This window comes from Scleropages formosus, chromosome 3, assembly GCF_900964775.1.
Source record: "Scleropages formosus chromosome 3, fSclFor1.1, whole genome shotgun sequence".
NCBI classification, from domain to species: Eukaryota; Metazoa; Chordata; class Actinopteri; order Osteoglossiformes; family Osteoglossidae; genus Scleropages; species Scleropages formosus.
In genome coordinates, this window is record NC_041808.1 from 21917866 (window position 1) to 21934478 (window position 16613).

General features: G+C 44.9%; 1 protein-coding gene across 1 annotated transcript in view; it reads left to right on the forward strand.

The window, feature by feature from the left end:
- Nucleotides 1–16613, forward strand: part of LOC108935254 (ephrin type-B receptor 1-B-like) — a 74694-nt gene that overhangs the window by 12621 nt on the left and 45460 nt on the right. The window contains exon 2 of the mRNA XM_018753720.2: nucleotides 12394–12458. Within this exon, the coding sequence (XP_018609236.1) occupies nucleotides 12394–12458 (65 nt within the window). The remainder of the gene's footprint in view (nucleotides 1–12393; nucleotides 12459–16613) is intronic.

Sequence of the window (16613 nt, forward strand, 5' to 3'; positions counted from 1 at the left end):
CACACCCAGGACAGGATGCTAGTCCATTACAAGGCACCCCAAGCAGGACTCGAACCCCAGACCCACCACAGAGCAGACCCCGGGCATACCCGTTGCACCAGTGCACCACCACAGCCCCCCACTAAACAAACAATTTCAGTATATTTTTATTATACATTAGTTATACCAGAGTTACTCTCATAGGAATGCTAAATTTGTAAATGCATTGAATGGTTTCCATTGTTATTTTGCATTTTCAACAGAGGCAAGGAATGGCTAACATTGTCATAGCAAGAAATAGATGGTTGTTGAGATAGAAAAGATAGATGTCTCTTTGCTGCAGTTATGGTTGACATCAGTTGGCGTTTCAGGTTGCTAGATTACTTGAGAAATGGTCCCAATTCATATTATTGTAGCAATTTAATCAAATAATTTGTATACTGTATATACCTGTAAATGGAAGTATAAGACAAAAAATCAATTTTTATAAACTGATCAGTCTATCTTATTCCAAATATGTATAATAATGATATTATTCTGTGTAAGTAGTGCGGCAGGTGGCATAATGATTGCTGCTGGACAGCTTGGTGATGCACGTTTGAGTATGCGTGTGTGCTTCCATGTTCTAAAGACATTGTTGGCTATGTGTTTGTGTATTTGCTCATCTAACTAAAGAGATTTTTTTGTAGGGGTAGTTGGCACTATAGTGGTAGAAGACACTTCTATTCATCACTGGAGAATGACCTGGACCCTTTGTATGCCACCCTGACTAAACAGAGGAATGCCTTCAGCAGTAGACTGGTCCAGTTGCACTCTTCCAAGCAGTGCTACCAGAGATTATTTTTTCCACTGGTTGTTAGACTCCCCAATTATCCTCTTGCTCTTGGGTTACAATGTGACATTTATGTCTATGTATCTATTACACAACCATCATAAACACATAGAAACAGCAAAGTAAATGATTGATTTCAGTCATAACTAAAGACCACCAAAAAAAGGTTTTCATTGAGACTGAGGTTTCACCACATTACTGTTTTTTTGTCCCCCCCCCCCAAAAGCACAGGAGTTTAAACTGGATGAAAGGATTCTCCCCAGCTTTGTTGGTGGATGCAGAAGCTAATAAATTCCTTCTGTCTCTTCATCATCTCTATAGCTGGCTTACAAAATGGCTTCAGCCACCTTTTTCACTCCTACTAAAGCAAATTGCAGTAAACACCCCATATGTGTAGGTGGGGACCTTGTGCTCATCAGTCATGTGGTGTGCTCTTTCATTTGCTGATATTTACAGACACTCCAAAAATATTTGTCTAAGGGCAGATTAGTGAATTTTAATAGAGAACACAGTAAAAGCAGGATAACGGACATAGTTGTACATTTTCATTTACTTATTTGTGGTTTTCGCTCAAAATGCCGTACAACTCAGAGTAAACGGCAGAACATTTTACAACAAATGAAGAGTTTTAGACGTAGCCATGACTGCCAGAGCACTGTCCGGTTGTCCAATACCACCCATGCAAGAGTTGCACTTTACACGAAGAGCAATTGATAGGAAATACAAAGGTGATCACGAAAGATGATGAGATGCAAGATTATAGAGTGGTTAGGAGATCGGGAGAGATGCGTTTTGAGACCCTTCTGAAATGTCGAAAGGGATATAGCTGTTGTGAGGGAGAGAGGTAGTTCACTTTGGGTATCATGATGCAGATCCTTTTAATGAAATTTTGAACAGTTTCTGTGTATAATCCTGCTTCTGTATGTATGATGCCCCTTGTGTAATCCTTTTTCTTGATTCATGGTGTCTTCTGTCTACTTCTTCCCCATGATATGATGCCATAAGAGTGAAGTGACATTATTTGTATGTTTTCTTGCTCTCTGAATGTTCCATTCATGCTGAAGGAGGCTTTCAGGTAGAATGTATCTGTGTACAAATCTCCTTTCACAATTAATACATTTGCGCATGCTCCATTCTATTCACTGTGAATACCCTTTCTGTTAGTGAGACTTTTTTGTCTTGATTTTTGAATAGTTCTAGCAAATGCACAGTATTTTTTTTTTAAGTGTTTGTGTAGTGATTATTGATTTTGAGACATTTAGTGACCCAGGTTCCTTTTAGCTCAATGTCTAAGCTTCCGCTTCTGTCTGAGAGTCTGAGCCTATGAGGCAGGATTTACCCCTCATACAGACACTTGGATCCGATGCAGCTGGCAACGTATACAGACATTGTTCTCACTGTGAAACTCATTAGAAATGCTTTTTCAACTACTGTTTTGTATAGGGAGTTGCAGTGGCAGAGTGGTGCAGCGGGTTTGGCTGGGTCCTCCTCTGTGGTGAGTCTGAGGTTCAAGTCCTGCTTGGGGTGCCTTGTGGTGGACTGGTGTCCTGTCTTGGGTGTGTCCCCTCCTCCTCCAATCTTGTGCTCTGTGTTGCCAGGTTAGGCTCCAGTTTGCCACGACCTTGATTGGGACTAGTGGTTTTAGACTGTGTGTGTTCTGCATAGATTAATATAAGTGGATATTTCTGGTCTCCTGTATTAAAAAAACAGTGGAATTGAGCTGTCTGTACTGATTGAGAAGTTTCATCCACAGCAGACAAATATGGTCAAGCAGCTGCATAATGACATTCCCATAGCTTAGAAGCGGCAGGAGTCGTAGGGATGCCTGGACAACAATGAGTTTAAACACTAAGGTCTAAAATCGGTATGTATCAGATGCCTTGCAGAATGCCTGAATAGTCTTTCTGATAAGATGGACCGTCTAGTGAGGAACTAATACCGGTAATAAATGGTGAGGAAAAGGCATTGTTTGTGGTTTACAAATGCCACTGATGACCGTTACACTTTGTAGGGTGCATGTCAGTGTTCTTACTCTTTGGCTGTATTTTGTGGGGAAATCTTTCAGCCAGAACCTTATAGTATGTCTTCAGTGTGCAGGAAAAACTCCAAAGTTGCTACCAGTCCTCCCACTGGGACCGCTCAAATCCCAACGAGGGAGTAGAGTAAAAATCCTGGAGAAAACTGAGGGAGCGTCGGTGGTCATCCCCGGTGAGTGGACAGATACCTCAGATGAAGCTGTGGAAGAACACGATTAGCGCAAACACTCCTCTGCATAAGTGAAAGAGGTTCTCTGAAATTCATGACAGCTCATTGGTCCTGCAGGTGCATCGGGGTTTCAAGCGGCGTCTGGGACTACAACACAATGCAATACAATTTGACTTTATTAGTCAGATTTCTCTGAAATTTGTTTTGCATCAAAGCAGCGCTATCCATCAAAGACAGGGTCTGAAAAGGCGGTTTACCCTGCAGGGTTTATATGCAGATGGATCCTCTTACTCTCTGCTCTGTCTTCTTTCCATCACAAGTAGATTGCTTCCTTCAGCACCAGGCTCCTGAAGATTACTGCAGAATGGGGCAATTACATCCACAGCCCAAGGCAGCTGCTGCTCTGCATCTAAAACAGGGTGGCCCCCATGTGCAGCTTGCAGCCTGTGGTGAGCGTACGGAAGCAGTGGACGAATGCGGACGGAGCTCTTACCCGAAGAACAAGTTCTGTTGTGTTCAGGACCGGAGTGGCCGTGAGAAATGGAGGGCAAGAGGAAAGGTGCCACCTCCATTGGAAAGCGATTAAAATTGTTTTCAGCCTTTGCAGAGTGGGGTGATTGATGGTGGAGGGGCAGCATTGGCCAGCCTCCTGTTACAGTTTTGTGTCCTATTTCCTTCCTCCATGCAAACCCTCAGCACTTAGTCTGAGACTATTTGTTGCATCTGCAAAGAAGCGTGTCCTACTTGTACAAACCATGGGCTAGAGCTCAAGAAACATTTTTGCCAGTATTTATCGCCCTCTTTTTTTCAATTTTAAAGTTACTGTTTAGCTTATGAAAACAATGACTGATGTCCTGTTTTCTGGAACAGGTGTGTGAAATCTGTTGTTGGTGAAATGATCTCCATTGGCAGCCTTAGTTTGGGTGCATCTGGTTTTTCCTAGACCAATCTTAACTGATTGAATTAAAGTTGCTGTACATTCCTCTAAGATTTTTTTTGTTGGCTTCTGATTTGCTGTGGACTGCAAGGCTTCATCAAGTGCTGGAAGGAGGGCATTAAAAAAAAAAAAAAAAAACCAGGTGAAATGGCTCAACCTGTTCATCCACACGCCTCCTGACACAGGCAGAGGGAGCAAATCAGGTCACATTCAGTGTTCTTCATCCTAATAAATTGCTCCATTATCCAGAGTAATTTGCTAAAGCAGCAGCTCATTTCCTGCATGGAGTAACCTGGAAGCGATTCCACTGATTGCAAATACTGCTTGCGTCGCCCACGGCGGCTGCAGAGTACAGATGAGGCTCCGCTGCATGTAAAGGGACATAATGTATGACACGTCTACTGGACAGGATCCCACCCTATTGAAGTCGGTGCCTGTGGGGCCAGTGAGAAGGTAGTTCAACCCTACTAGGCTCTACGTCTCCTGAATGTCTGACTCTGCCCATGTCGAGTGTGCTGTCTCATGTCAATTTGCTGTGGAGACCCAGATACCTGCTGCTTTGGGAATAAGATTTGGTTTTAGTTTAAGATTTAGTTTGCGTCTGGTGGTGGCTTAAGCGTGATGCCATCAAAATCTGTACTCCATCGCCTGTTTGTCCCATCTCTGCTACCAGTAAATGTGATATGGGGGGGGGGTGTTTGGTAAGGCAATCAGGGATCTCTACCTGTCACATGCCTAGGGAGACATGGGATAACAAACAAAAATAGTCATACCCTGCGATACACTCTATTCAGTGACGGGAGTTTGACTTTACACACACACACATCAGTTGAACCGCTTGTCCTATACGGGGTCGGGGTGAGCCGGAGCCTAACCTGGAAACTCGGGGCACAAGGCTGGAGAGGGCGGGGACACACCCAGGAGGGGACTCCAGTCCATCACAAGGCACCCCAAGCAGGACTCAAACCCCAGACCCACTGGAGAATAGGACCCGGTCAAACCCGCTGTGCCACCGCACCCACTTTTTACAAACTTTACAACCTTGACAAACGTACAGACTTTACAAAGAGTTTCACTTAATACCCCCAGTTTGATGGCTGACAACAGTATGTTTTTGGACTGTGGGAGGAAACTCGGTCGAATAAAGGGAGAACATACAAATTCCCCATTGAGCTGGATTTGAACCCACGTTGAATCACACACCCCAGCCACTGTGAGACACCATGTTCACTTCACTGGTGAGAGTAGATTCATTTGCATTGTTTTCATTTGTGTCTTTTAATTTCTCTTTTTTGCATTAAAGGTTGAATTAATACACAAATCTTGATGTTGAGTATCATATGCATGTATTTGAAGGTGTTGACTGTGGGAAGAAACCAGAGCACAGGGCGAAAACACAGGAAGAACATGCACACTCTGCAAAGACTGAGCTCCATTTGAACAATCAGTCCCAGGACTGCAAAGCACCTGCTGTGCTCCTGTGTTTCTCTAGGGCAACACAATAAAAAAAAATTTTAAAAAAAAAAAGAGAAAATTAAAAGAAAATATTATAGAACATTATAAAAATGGGGGGAGTGCCACTGGGTTTGGTCAATTTAGTCAATCTTTTAAAAAAAAAAAAAAAAATAAGTCAAGAATCATTTTTATGTCTCAATGATTTATTTTTCCCAGTTAAATGAATGGCATTAAGTTTTTTTTTCTTATAATGAGAATTGACTTGAGCAAATCTTTAGGAAAGAATTACCATTGTGGTCTGAGGGAGGCAGGTATAACTTTGAACTTGCTTAATTCTCTTTTTTTTATGCTACACATACAAAGCAGCAATGCCTTTTCTTTCCATTGTCCATACGCTCTTCACATTTTTCAGTGTGGTCTTTGAACAAATTTTGACACCTGAGGGAGAAAAGCCTTCATTTAACTAAAAGCAATAGAGACGGTTATAGTTCCACGATGGGATGGGAGTCTTTGTTGAATTTAATGGAAAGATGAGCAGAGGACTCTAAACATATTCCTGTCATCAGCTGTTTATGACCTTATTCTGTTTGTACCAGGTGCTAATGGACGAAGCTGTTTTCACACATAAAAAATGTTTCTGAACACAGGCAGCGACAATGTGAAACTTTTAACTCATTAAAAAGCAATACATGGTAAAAGTAATAATGGAATGCTTTGTAATATACTGAATGTATTTATTTTTAAGTGTATGACAGCTGTACCGGTTTGTGGGACAAGAGGACACGGACTCAGGTGTTCCTGCTTCGCTATATTTTCGCAGTGGCTTTGGCTGGGTCCCGTTCGCTGGCGGGTCTGGGGTTCGAGTCATGCTTGGGGTGCCTTGCGATGGACTGGCGTCCCGCCCTGGGTGTGTCCCCTCCCCCTCCAGCCCTGTGCTGCCAGGTTAGACTCCGGTTTCCTGCGAGCCCATTTGGGATCAAGCGGCTTCAGTCAACGTGTGTGTGTGTGAATTCTTGAGAAGAGGATCAAAACTGTGCGCAGAGAGCAAACTCCTGAAATGTAGTCCCAGGGCCATTCTATTTCTCACTCCAGATACTGTTTCTGAGACTTTGCATTCTTCTTTTGTGCATACCCACAAAGCTGTGAGGAGGTCTGCAGACATGACAGCAGGTTTAATGCAGGATGAGAGTAGGTTGGGTGTAGTCATTTGTGTCACACGCACCCAGCCCGCACCTGCCCCTCATCAAGGTGCCAGGGGTTAAAAGGACCGAGAATCCACGCCCGATTGCGGAACCTCTCGCGAGCAACCGCGTCCTCGGTCTCTCCAGCGATTCCCACCCGTTCTACGTTCTGCTCTCCTGGCTTCTGACCTCGTTTTGTTTCGTCGACTACGTTCCTCGTCTGTCCTCAAAACCTCAAACGCACGTCGCCTGTCCCCCGCCTGTCCCAGACTACTGATTTTGTCTCGTGCTTTGGATTTGTTGCTCATTAAACAGAACCCGCGTTTGGGTCCCACTCACCTTTGTTCCGGCATGACGATTCGCAAGTATGACATATGCCTCCAATTAATTGATAACTTAGTACACACTTCTTTTAAAGTTAAAGGTTTTGCAAAGTGGCATAAATTTGCTATTATAAGCCAGACACACTGGAGAAACGTGTGAATATAATGCACTTCAGCCATGCATTTGAGCTGTGTGGAATTAATGGCTGTGCTTTAAACGAAGTCAGTATGTGAATAGAATGATTTCATGGATTAATGAGGAGGGAATATTTTTACTGAAGTGGTAAACCTTACCTAGAGGTTTAATGACTGTTGCTGTCTGATGTGGAATTTGTCCAAAATCATTATGCTCACAGGGCCCTTTAATATTCAGAATTATAGAAAAACATGCATTAAATAAATAAATAAATAAATATATATATATATAATGCTTCTGAGCAAGCTTTCCTGCTTGCATAAATAACCACAGTACTTTGTCTGGTAGATCTTAGGCTTGTAATTCCTGACCAATTAGACATGGTAAAAAAGTGTATGTCAAGTGCCTTCTGCCGCCGCAGTAATGAGGGATTAAGCGCAACGTACAGCTCTGTAGCTTTCTCTTCAAACAAAATGATCCAAACGATTCCAAAGTACTGGGCAGAAGATGGGCTATGACAGTTTATCATCTGTAAAATGAATTTTTTTTTTTTTTTTTTTTACCTAAAACCATACATGGTAATTTATGCCAGAATTCATTCTATGTTAGTTTGCAGACCTTACACAAATGTCAGATTGTACCTTTTCGTGCAAAATGACATTTCGCTTCCTCTAAAACAAATCAGAATAGCCATTTTGAAATCCTCAAGTGTAATATATAATATGACTAAGTCATTCATCCACAGATGAAATATGATTTTAATTGTCACTCTAACATTCCTGGGGGTTGCCTTGGAAAGGGGCCACAAATTTATTGGATTGCAAGGTTGCAGACATGGAAACACACACGCTGGAACCGCTTGTCCCAAGCTGGGTTGCGGCGAGCCGGCGCCTAACCCAGCAACACAGGGCGCAAGGGGAGACTCCCAGGATGGGATGCCAGTCTGTCGCAAGGCACCCCAGGCAGGACTCGAACCCCAGACCCACCAGAGAGCAGGCACAGGCCAAACCCCCCACATGAAAATACAGTGCAAGTGATAGTTTAATGCTCTTGTGAAGAGAACTTCAAACATATCACTCTTGCATTTTATGTTAACACAATGTAAAGCCCTTGTAAATAATTGTATAAAACACTTTGAATACAATTGCCATAATAAATGTATACATGAACATTTTAACACCAGTATGTGACAGAAGTAGGGTAATAGTTGTTCATACACATTTTAAGTATCTTTGCAGCCCCATCTAGTGTTTTGGGAACAAATGTAGTTATTTACCAGCAAAAAGAATACTTCCTCTTGACGTGCATCATGAGTTGAGCAATTATGTTCGAAGAAATGTGTGCCACAGCATCTTTTCAATCCAGCTGTGTTGTGTGGGGAGATTTGAAGGCTACTTTTTTTTCCATCAAACATATGTTAATGCAGTGACGATGCATTGAGCTTCAGTATCCATTTATATATCCGTCCTCACCTTTCACAGCCTCATAGCGCAGACTGGCAGCAAAAGAATGTACCTTTTGAGATGAGGCTGCTGTGGGTTTCGGCAGGGGTGACAGATTGCACCGATTCTCCTAACCACCACACAAGCAGCCGGTCCAGATGGACTGCCTTGGCATGTCTTCGGTGTTGTCTGTCATGGACCTCAAACCCACTCCTACAAAGCAGCAGCAGCTGTTCTGTCAACTTGCCTTTAGTGTTTGCTTAGTGTTCATCCGGTGTTCCATAAACTTTGAGGACTGTCAGCTCAATGCAAGGCCTAGAGGTAAGCTTATTCTGTAGGCCAAGCCTATTACATTTCTTCTCAGGGCTTTGTCATTGCCCATCTTGGTTGATGCTGACACTCTGGAGTGTTCCCTGCTGCTCCTTTAATGTTTTCAGCAATGAGCGCAGATTATGGGGTTACGTAATGGGACTGATCTGTAAGTCTTTCAAGACAGCTTTTCACGTGTCTATCATATTCCCTCGGCTGAAGTGGCCTCTTGGTGTTAGTGAAAGGTTATGGCTAGGCTGAGGGTGCAGAGCTCTCCTCAGGTGCGGTTCCTTGATTGTGGAATGGACGCCGGAGGCTGCAGTAGTACTCTTGGGTACAGATGCCCCTAGGGGGTGTTCTTCAGCTTCTCTCAACAAGGGTTTCTTAATAGACAGGATCTCATTACTCTTGTAGCACCTACTCCAAACTCTGAGGAATGGTGAATATGCTACCCTTCAGGAGTGCTATTTACTCTTGATGGCTTCTTTTTAGTGTCTCCTTTGGGATCATACAAATACACTTTAAGATTTCAGAAAATGCAGTGTTTATTTTTATGTAACAGTAAACACGGTTTGTGAGATCATTTTGAAATGCATTCAGATGTGTCCTATATCCTGAGATGCATTTATTTCTAAATATGTGGGGAAAAAACTTTCTGCTGATTGTGTATTCAGAACCTGAAACAGGTTTAGGAAATGTACAAGACAGTAAAAGCTGTTACCGAAATGTGTCTGAACTGGTATTTGCACTGTTTATGTGAGGTTAAGTGATGGGAACTGGGTTGTTGAAGGATATATGTGTTCCTGGGTGTGTCTGTTGCATATGGGATACTGGCTAAGAAGATAACGTCTAGTCAGAAGGAGACTTGTTTGGGGCTGCTGTCTTTTTGTTCCTGTGATCTGGGCCTGCCACCCTCCACCCATGAAGAACATGGAAGAAGGATCACAATTAATTTTGCCAAGCTGAGAATAACTTCACTCAAAGCAGTGCTGGTGTTCCAAAACCCAGCCTCTCATAGGAATGACCGAGCATCGCACCAAGTCCAACATCGTCACGCAGAGACCTCGGCTGTCTCGAACGTTGTGGTTTTCGGAAAGTGGGTTTGAGTAGACTGAATGGACTTTTGTGTGGCAGTGCTTTTTAGGAGCTTTCTGTCTCAGATTGAGGAGGGCTTTTCATTGCCTTTCCTTCCACTCGAAGATGTTTGATGTATGTTATGTAGTTATTGCTACTTTTTTTCCCCAAAGTGGACTTATGGATTCCTTCAGAAATTATGAGTTGATGGGCACTTAACACACTTTAGAAATGATTTTTAAACACGTCGGAGATGATGAGAGCTGAGATTTATAGACTTGGACTGGTTTTTAAATGCATGAACAGGGCAAGGTCACTGCAACATGCACCCAGACAGTACACTATCTGAAATTGCAAATACATTCATACATAGAGAGCAAGGGCTGATGAGGAAATGCTTAAAATATTCACTGGTATAATCATTTAGTACTAACAGGTTCCATAAGGGTATCCAGACAATTCCAGAACTCTTTTGATTGCTCTCTTTAATTTTTCCAAATACACTGTAAGTACATTTAAATGTATTGTCATCCTGTCCCATGCTTGTTTGCCTCAACCTAGATGGATACTCCTGACACGTTTGAACCTGGGAAGAGGTTGTGGAGATGATAGAAGCATCTCACATGTTCAAATCTGCCTCCTTTCACTTGTGGCACAGTCTAGTGAAATTTAGCAAAGGACTGTGATAATGAAAATGTGCTTTTCTTAATATTTACCTGGGTGCCACAGTGGTGCAGCAAGTTCAGTTGTACCATCTGTCAACTATAAGTGCTGTAATAGTTAGTTTAATAATGAGGGCTTATGCATTATTGGTAAGTCAGCCTCTTTTTAGGGTGGTTGATTATGTACACTGTCATAGCTACAATATCAGTACTATACATTTATTTATTTGGCAGATGCTTTTTTCCAAAGCGACTTCCAGTGGGATACTACGTAGTGTTACTAGCCCACACACCTTATTCACCACGGTGATTTACACTGCTAGAGACACTACTTACAATGGGTCCCTGATCCATACATCAGTGGAACACACTCGCTCTGTAACTCACACACTATGGGGAACCTGAACAGCATGTCTTTGGACGGTGGGAGGAAACCCACGCAAACATGGGGAGAACATGCAAAACTCCACACAGACTGAGTGGGGCTCAAACCCATGATCTCTCGCACCACCCTGGCATTGTGAGACAGCAGCGCTACTCACTGTGCCACCATGTCGCCATGCCATCTTCTTCACCGAGGTACTTCACATTCAGTTCAATTCAGTTTATTTTTATAGAGTGCTTTTCTCACGCAGTGACACAGAGCGCTTTAACACAGGCATAAGGCAAAAAAAAACAAATACATCAGATAGAGAAACAAAGAAGACAATTGACTACAGACTATCATAATATAGTACTTTTATAGCACTATAAGTATGCCTACTGGCCACGGAGGAAAGGAACAAAAACTCCCAACTGAAAATCGAGGGAGGTCCAAGGACCAGTGGCTGCCCACCCCTCCTGGGCATTTTAGATTAGTAACAATTCTAAGCCAGTTAACAAGTAATAATGATATTGTTGCTATATGGTATCTTGAATCCCCAGCTCAGCATGGTACGTCTCCTGCAATTCCGATCACCTGTATTGCATGAAAGGCCAACACAGATGGCGTAAAAGGAATGGAAGGGAACTGTAGGCCACCGATGCTTGTAAACTCAAAGAAAGGCACAATTGCTGTATATCTTCAGAAATACTGTGGTCATTGCTGCCACATGTTATGCATACGGAATAATTTAGGGTATATAATTAGCTAGAATCAGTCAGATGAGTACCAAGAGAGGGATAATTGCTTGATGACTCCCTGGAGAGCTTATTGTTACGGGGCAGTCGTGCCCTGTGGAAGAAACGGTGGAGTACCTGTAAAACGCACAGCCCTAGGTATATCTTAGTCCTATATGTTGTTAACTTGTTTGACAGCGAGCAGCTTCTTCAAGCAGCATCCCATTTTATTTCCTCATCTCTCTCTAAACCCAAGTCTTTGTGTTAGTTAGTTAGTTTGTTCCTGAGCTTTCCATTCTTTCATTGCCTGCACAAGAGTGCAAGTTAAAACAGTACTTCACTGACAGCTTTTTTTTTCTTTGTTTTTTCCCTGCACTTTTAGTGGCTGAAGTGAGGCAGAAAGTACATGCATAAGCACTCAGCACTGGAGGGTGTGCTGTTTGTATTGCACTTCAGGTACAGCTTACCTAATGAACTGTATACTTATTCGACTGCATGACGAGGAGAAAAGAAAAGAATCCTTATTATCACGGTTTTTGTAGAATTCTTGTGTGCGATGAGTGTTACCGGACCTTTCCAGGAACCGTGGGAATGATTTTGGCCTTAGAAATATATACGTTACTGACGGGTCGGTACAACGTTGCCTTCGCTCGAACACTGACCATTTCAGTGAATTTTTCTGTAGCGCCTGTGTTCATGTAAAGATTTGCCAGGGTAAAAGGTGCTCTTTGTGTCTAATTTCTGTCTCTGTCTCCTGCAGAGACATTAATGGACACCCGCACAGCCACGGCAGAGCTGGGCTGGACAGCCTACCCATCTTCAGGGGTAAGTACGGTGCTGCACAAGCACAAGCTCTCCTCCACGCCCTCCCAACACACTAAGCATTAGATAACAAATGATATGCTTCTTTTTGATGTAAATGTGTTTGCGATGTTGGCCTCGCGATGAATGGCATTTACAGAACATAAAATAACATTATCTATTTGTGCGGCACACCGCTAATGTTTTCTGCTGTCGGGTTCAGTAAACGCTCGTATGAAGAGTGCTGCACCGTGTTTCTATCCAGGGAGCTCATGCTGCCTCCAGTTGCACTATACTAAATGCTTCAGATATTCAAGTGCTTCATACTGCATAAAATAAACATTAAGTGGTGCGGTTGGATGTATTTATATGAAACACTGTGCACTCGAATTATCTCCTTGCTTCGGACAGAAAGAGGATTCATGCAATGGCTGTAGGCTGCACTGAGAATCGCAGCTATGAAGCATGCTGCTGGCTGACACTTTTATTATTCTTAATTTGCATTTAGCTGACAATTATGTCCAAGGCATCTTGTACAGCTAGAAATGGTGCACTAACCTACCCTGTCTCTGTCCATCCGCACAACAGCATTGCGACACACAAATCTGGGCAATTTTAACGTCCCCGTTTCACGTGAAACACAGTGCTTTTGGACCGTGGGAGGAGACAGGGCACCTAGAGGAAACCCAAGCGAACATTGGGAGATCATGCAAACTCCACACAGACTTAACAGGAATCAAACCTGCATCCAGTCACACAGCCTGTGCGCTGTGAGGCACCCGAACTACCTGTTGCACCATCATTGCCACCCTGGTATCAGTGTCAGTTTTATCAGTAGAGTAATCAGACCCAGTCCATCAAGAACATACCCAACATGATGTGTATAAAGGAACTTAAACCAGCACTTTCTGGTTAAAATTAGACCAGAGAGTGGGAATTGCTTAGAATCTTACATGGTTTCTGCATCTTTATGTTTATGAAATTAGCAGTCATTTTATTGGTTTTTTTTACCGTTTTTTTGTCGTAAAGTGTAGATCTATTCACATTTCATATTTCTTTTTCAGGCATTTAACATTTGTAATAATTCTGTTGTTTTGGAGCTTTATCTACATGGCCTCATTACTACCAATGTTCTCAGTAGCTGGAAAAAAAAAATTGAAAAATTATCTCTTTTTTTTTTTTTTTGTGAAGCAAACATCACCTGCATTTTGGGGAAAAAACTAAAATGATTATCTGCTCACCAGACAGTGATTAATTTTAAAGAGTTATAAATTGTTGGATTCAGGGTTCGGTGGCTTTAACAGTGACCAGTGGTGAGGAAGCAGTGGATGGAGTCAGTCCAAAGCCCATGTATTGTTGCAAGGGCCGAGCACATCAGAAAAGATAAAAAGGATGCAGTAAAGTCAATGTGAATAAACATATTGAAACTGCAGGTAAGACTGGCAGTCTCCTGCATTTAGCGCCATCTTTTTGCTCCATGAATATTACGTGTTTTTTTTTTTTTTTTTTTTTTTTTTTTTTTTGTGGTGGTTGTGGTTTTAGAATTTGTACCTCTACAAGTTCTTGCTGCCTTGGGTTTGCCTTTGTTTTGTGGTTACAGAAAACTTCAGGTAAAGGAATGAGGTTGCGGGAGAACAAAGGTCTTTACACATTTACATTACATTTTATTAATTTATCACATGCTTTTCCCCAGCGCAGCGTACATGTCAACATTTTGACATGTGGTTTTTCTAGGATCTGTCTCAGGTTCTGTCTTCTGTTCTTCTCACCTTAGCAGTCATTTTACTTGTTGGATAATACCGTAGAGTGCACAATACAGGGTTTGACTGGCTTTCACCATGGTGAGTCTGGTAGGCCTCCTCCGTGAACCGCCACCTTATCGTGGTGGAGGGGTTTGAGTGCCTGAATGAGTCCAGGAGCTATGTTGTCTGGGGCTACATGCCCCTGGTAGGGTCTCCCATGGCAGACAGGTCCTGGATGACAGACGAGACAAAGCGCGGTTCAAAAACCCCTTATGACAAAAAAATCAAGGCGTCCGTTTACCCCGCCCGGTATGGGGTCACCGGGGCCCCACCCTGGAGCCAGGCCTGGGGGGGGGGGCTCGCATGCGAGCGCCTGGTGGCCAGGTCTATGCCCACGGGGCCTGGCCGGGCTCAGCCCGAAGCCACAACGTGGAGCCGCTCTTCGGTGGGCTCACCACCTGCCGGAGAAACCATAAGGGGCCGGTGCGTTGTGATTTGGGCGGTGGTCGGGGCCGAGTGCCCGGCCGACCCAAACCTCGGGCGCCAACTCTGGTTTTTGGGACTTGGAATGTCACCTCACTGGCGGGGAAGGAGCCTGAGCTGGTGCGGGAAGTTGAGAGATACCGTCTAGATATAGTCGGGCTCACTTCCACTCACAGCTTGGGTTCTGGAACCACTCTACTCGACCGAGGGTGGACTCTCCACTATTCTGGCGTTGCCCAAGGTGAGAGGCGGCGGGCTGGTGTGGGCTTATTAATAGCCCCCCAGTTCAGCCGCCATGTGTTGGAGTCTACCCCGGTGAATGAGAGGGTCATCTCCCTACGCCTTCGGGTCAGGGAACGGTCTCTCACTGTCGTTTGTGCTTATGCGCCTAGCGGCAGTGTAGAGTACCCGGCCTTTTTAGAGTCCCTGGGGGGCGTGCTGGAAAGCGCTCCCACTGGGGACTCTGTCGTTCTACTGGGGGACTTTAACGCCCACGTGGGCAGCGACAGTGATACCTGGAGGGGCGTGATTGGGAGGAACGGCCTCCCTGATCTGAACCCGAGCGGTGAGTTGTTATTGGATTTCTGTGCTAGTCGCGGTTTATCCATAACGAACACCATGTTCATGCATAAGGGTGTCCACCAGTGCACTTGGCACCAGGACACCCTAGGTCGGAGGTCGATGATCGACTTTGTAGTCGTTTCTTCTGACCTTCGGCCATATGTCTTGGACACTCGGGTGAAGAGAGGGGCTGAGCTGTCAACTGATCACCACCTGGTGGTGAGTTGGATTCGATGGCGGGGGAAAAAGCTGGACAGACCTGGCAGGCCCAAACGCATAGTGAGGGTCTGTTGGGAACGTTTGGCGGAGGCCCCTGTCAGAGAGGTCTTCAACTCCCACCTCCGACAGAGCTTCAACCAGGTCCCGAGGGAGGTGGGGGACATTGAGTCTGAATGGACTATGTTCCGCTCCTCCATTGTCGGTGCGGCTGTTCGGAGCTGCGGCCATAAGGTCTCCGGTGCCTGTCGCGGCGGCAATCCCCGAACACGGTGGTGGACACCGGAAGTAAGGGATGCCGTCAAGCTGAAGAAGGAGTTCTATCGGGCCTGGCTGGCTCATGGGACTCCTGAAGCAGCTGACGGGTACCGACGGGCCAAACGGAGCGCGGCTCTGGCAGTCGCCGCGGCAAAAACTCGGGCTTGGGAGGAGTTCGGTGAGGCCATGGAGGAAGACTTTCGGTCGGCCTCAAAGAGATTCTGGCAAACCGTCCGGCGACTCAGAGGGGGGAAGCGGTGTTCCACGAACACTGTTTACAGTGGAAGTGGTGCGCTGCTGACCTCAGCTGAGGATGTTCTCGGGCGGTGGAAGGAGTACTTTGAGGATCTCCTCAATCCCTCCGACACGCCTTCCGTAGAGGAAGCTGAGGCTGGGGACTCGGAGGGGGACTCGTCCATTACCCTGGCTGAAGTTGCTGAGGTAGTCAAAAAACTCCTCGGTGGCAAGGCTCCGGGGGTGGATGAGATCCGCCCCGAGTTTCTCAAGTCTCTGGATGTTGTGGGGCTGTCTTGGCTGACACGCCTCTGCAGCATCGCGTGGAGTTCGGGAACGGTGCCTCTGGACTGGCAGACCGGGGTGGTGGTCCCTCTTTTTAAGAAGGGGGACCGGAGATTGTGTTCCAACTACAGGGGGATCACACTCCTTAGCCTCCCTGGGAAAGTCTATGCCAGGGTACTGGAAAGGAGAATCCGACCGATAGTCGAACCTCGGATTCAGGAGGAGCAATGCGGTTTTCGCCCTGGCCGTGGAACACTGGACCAGCTCTATACCCTCACTAGGGTGTTGGAGGGTTCGTGGGAGTTTGCCCAACCAGTCCATATGTGTTTTGTGGACCTGGAGAAGGCATTCGACCGTGTCCCTCGTGGCATCCTGTGGGGGGTGCTTCGGGATTATGGGG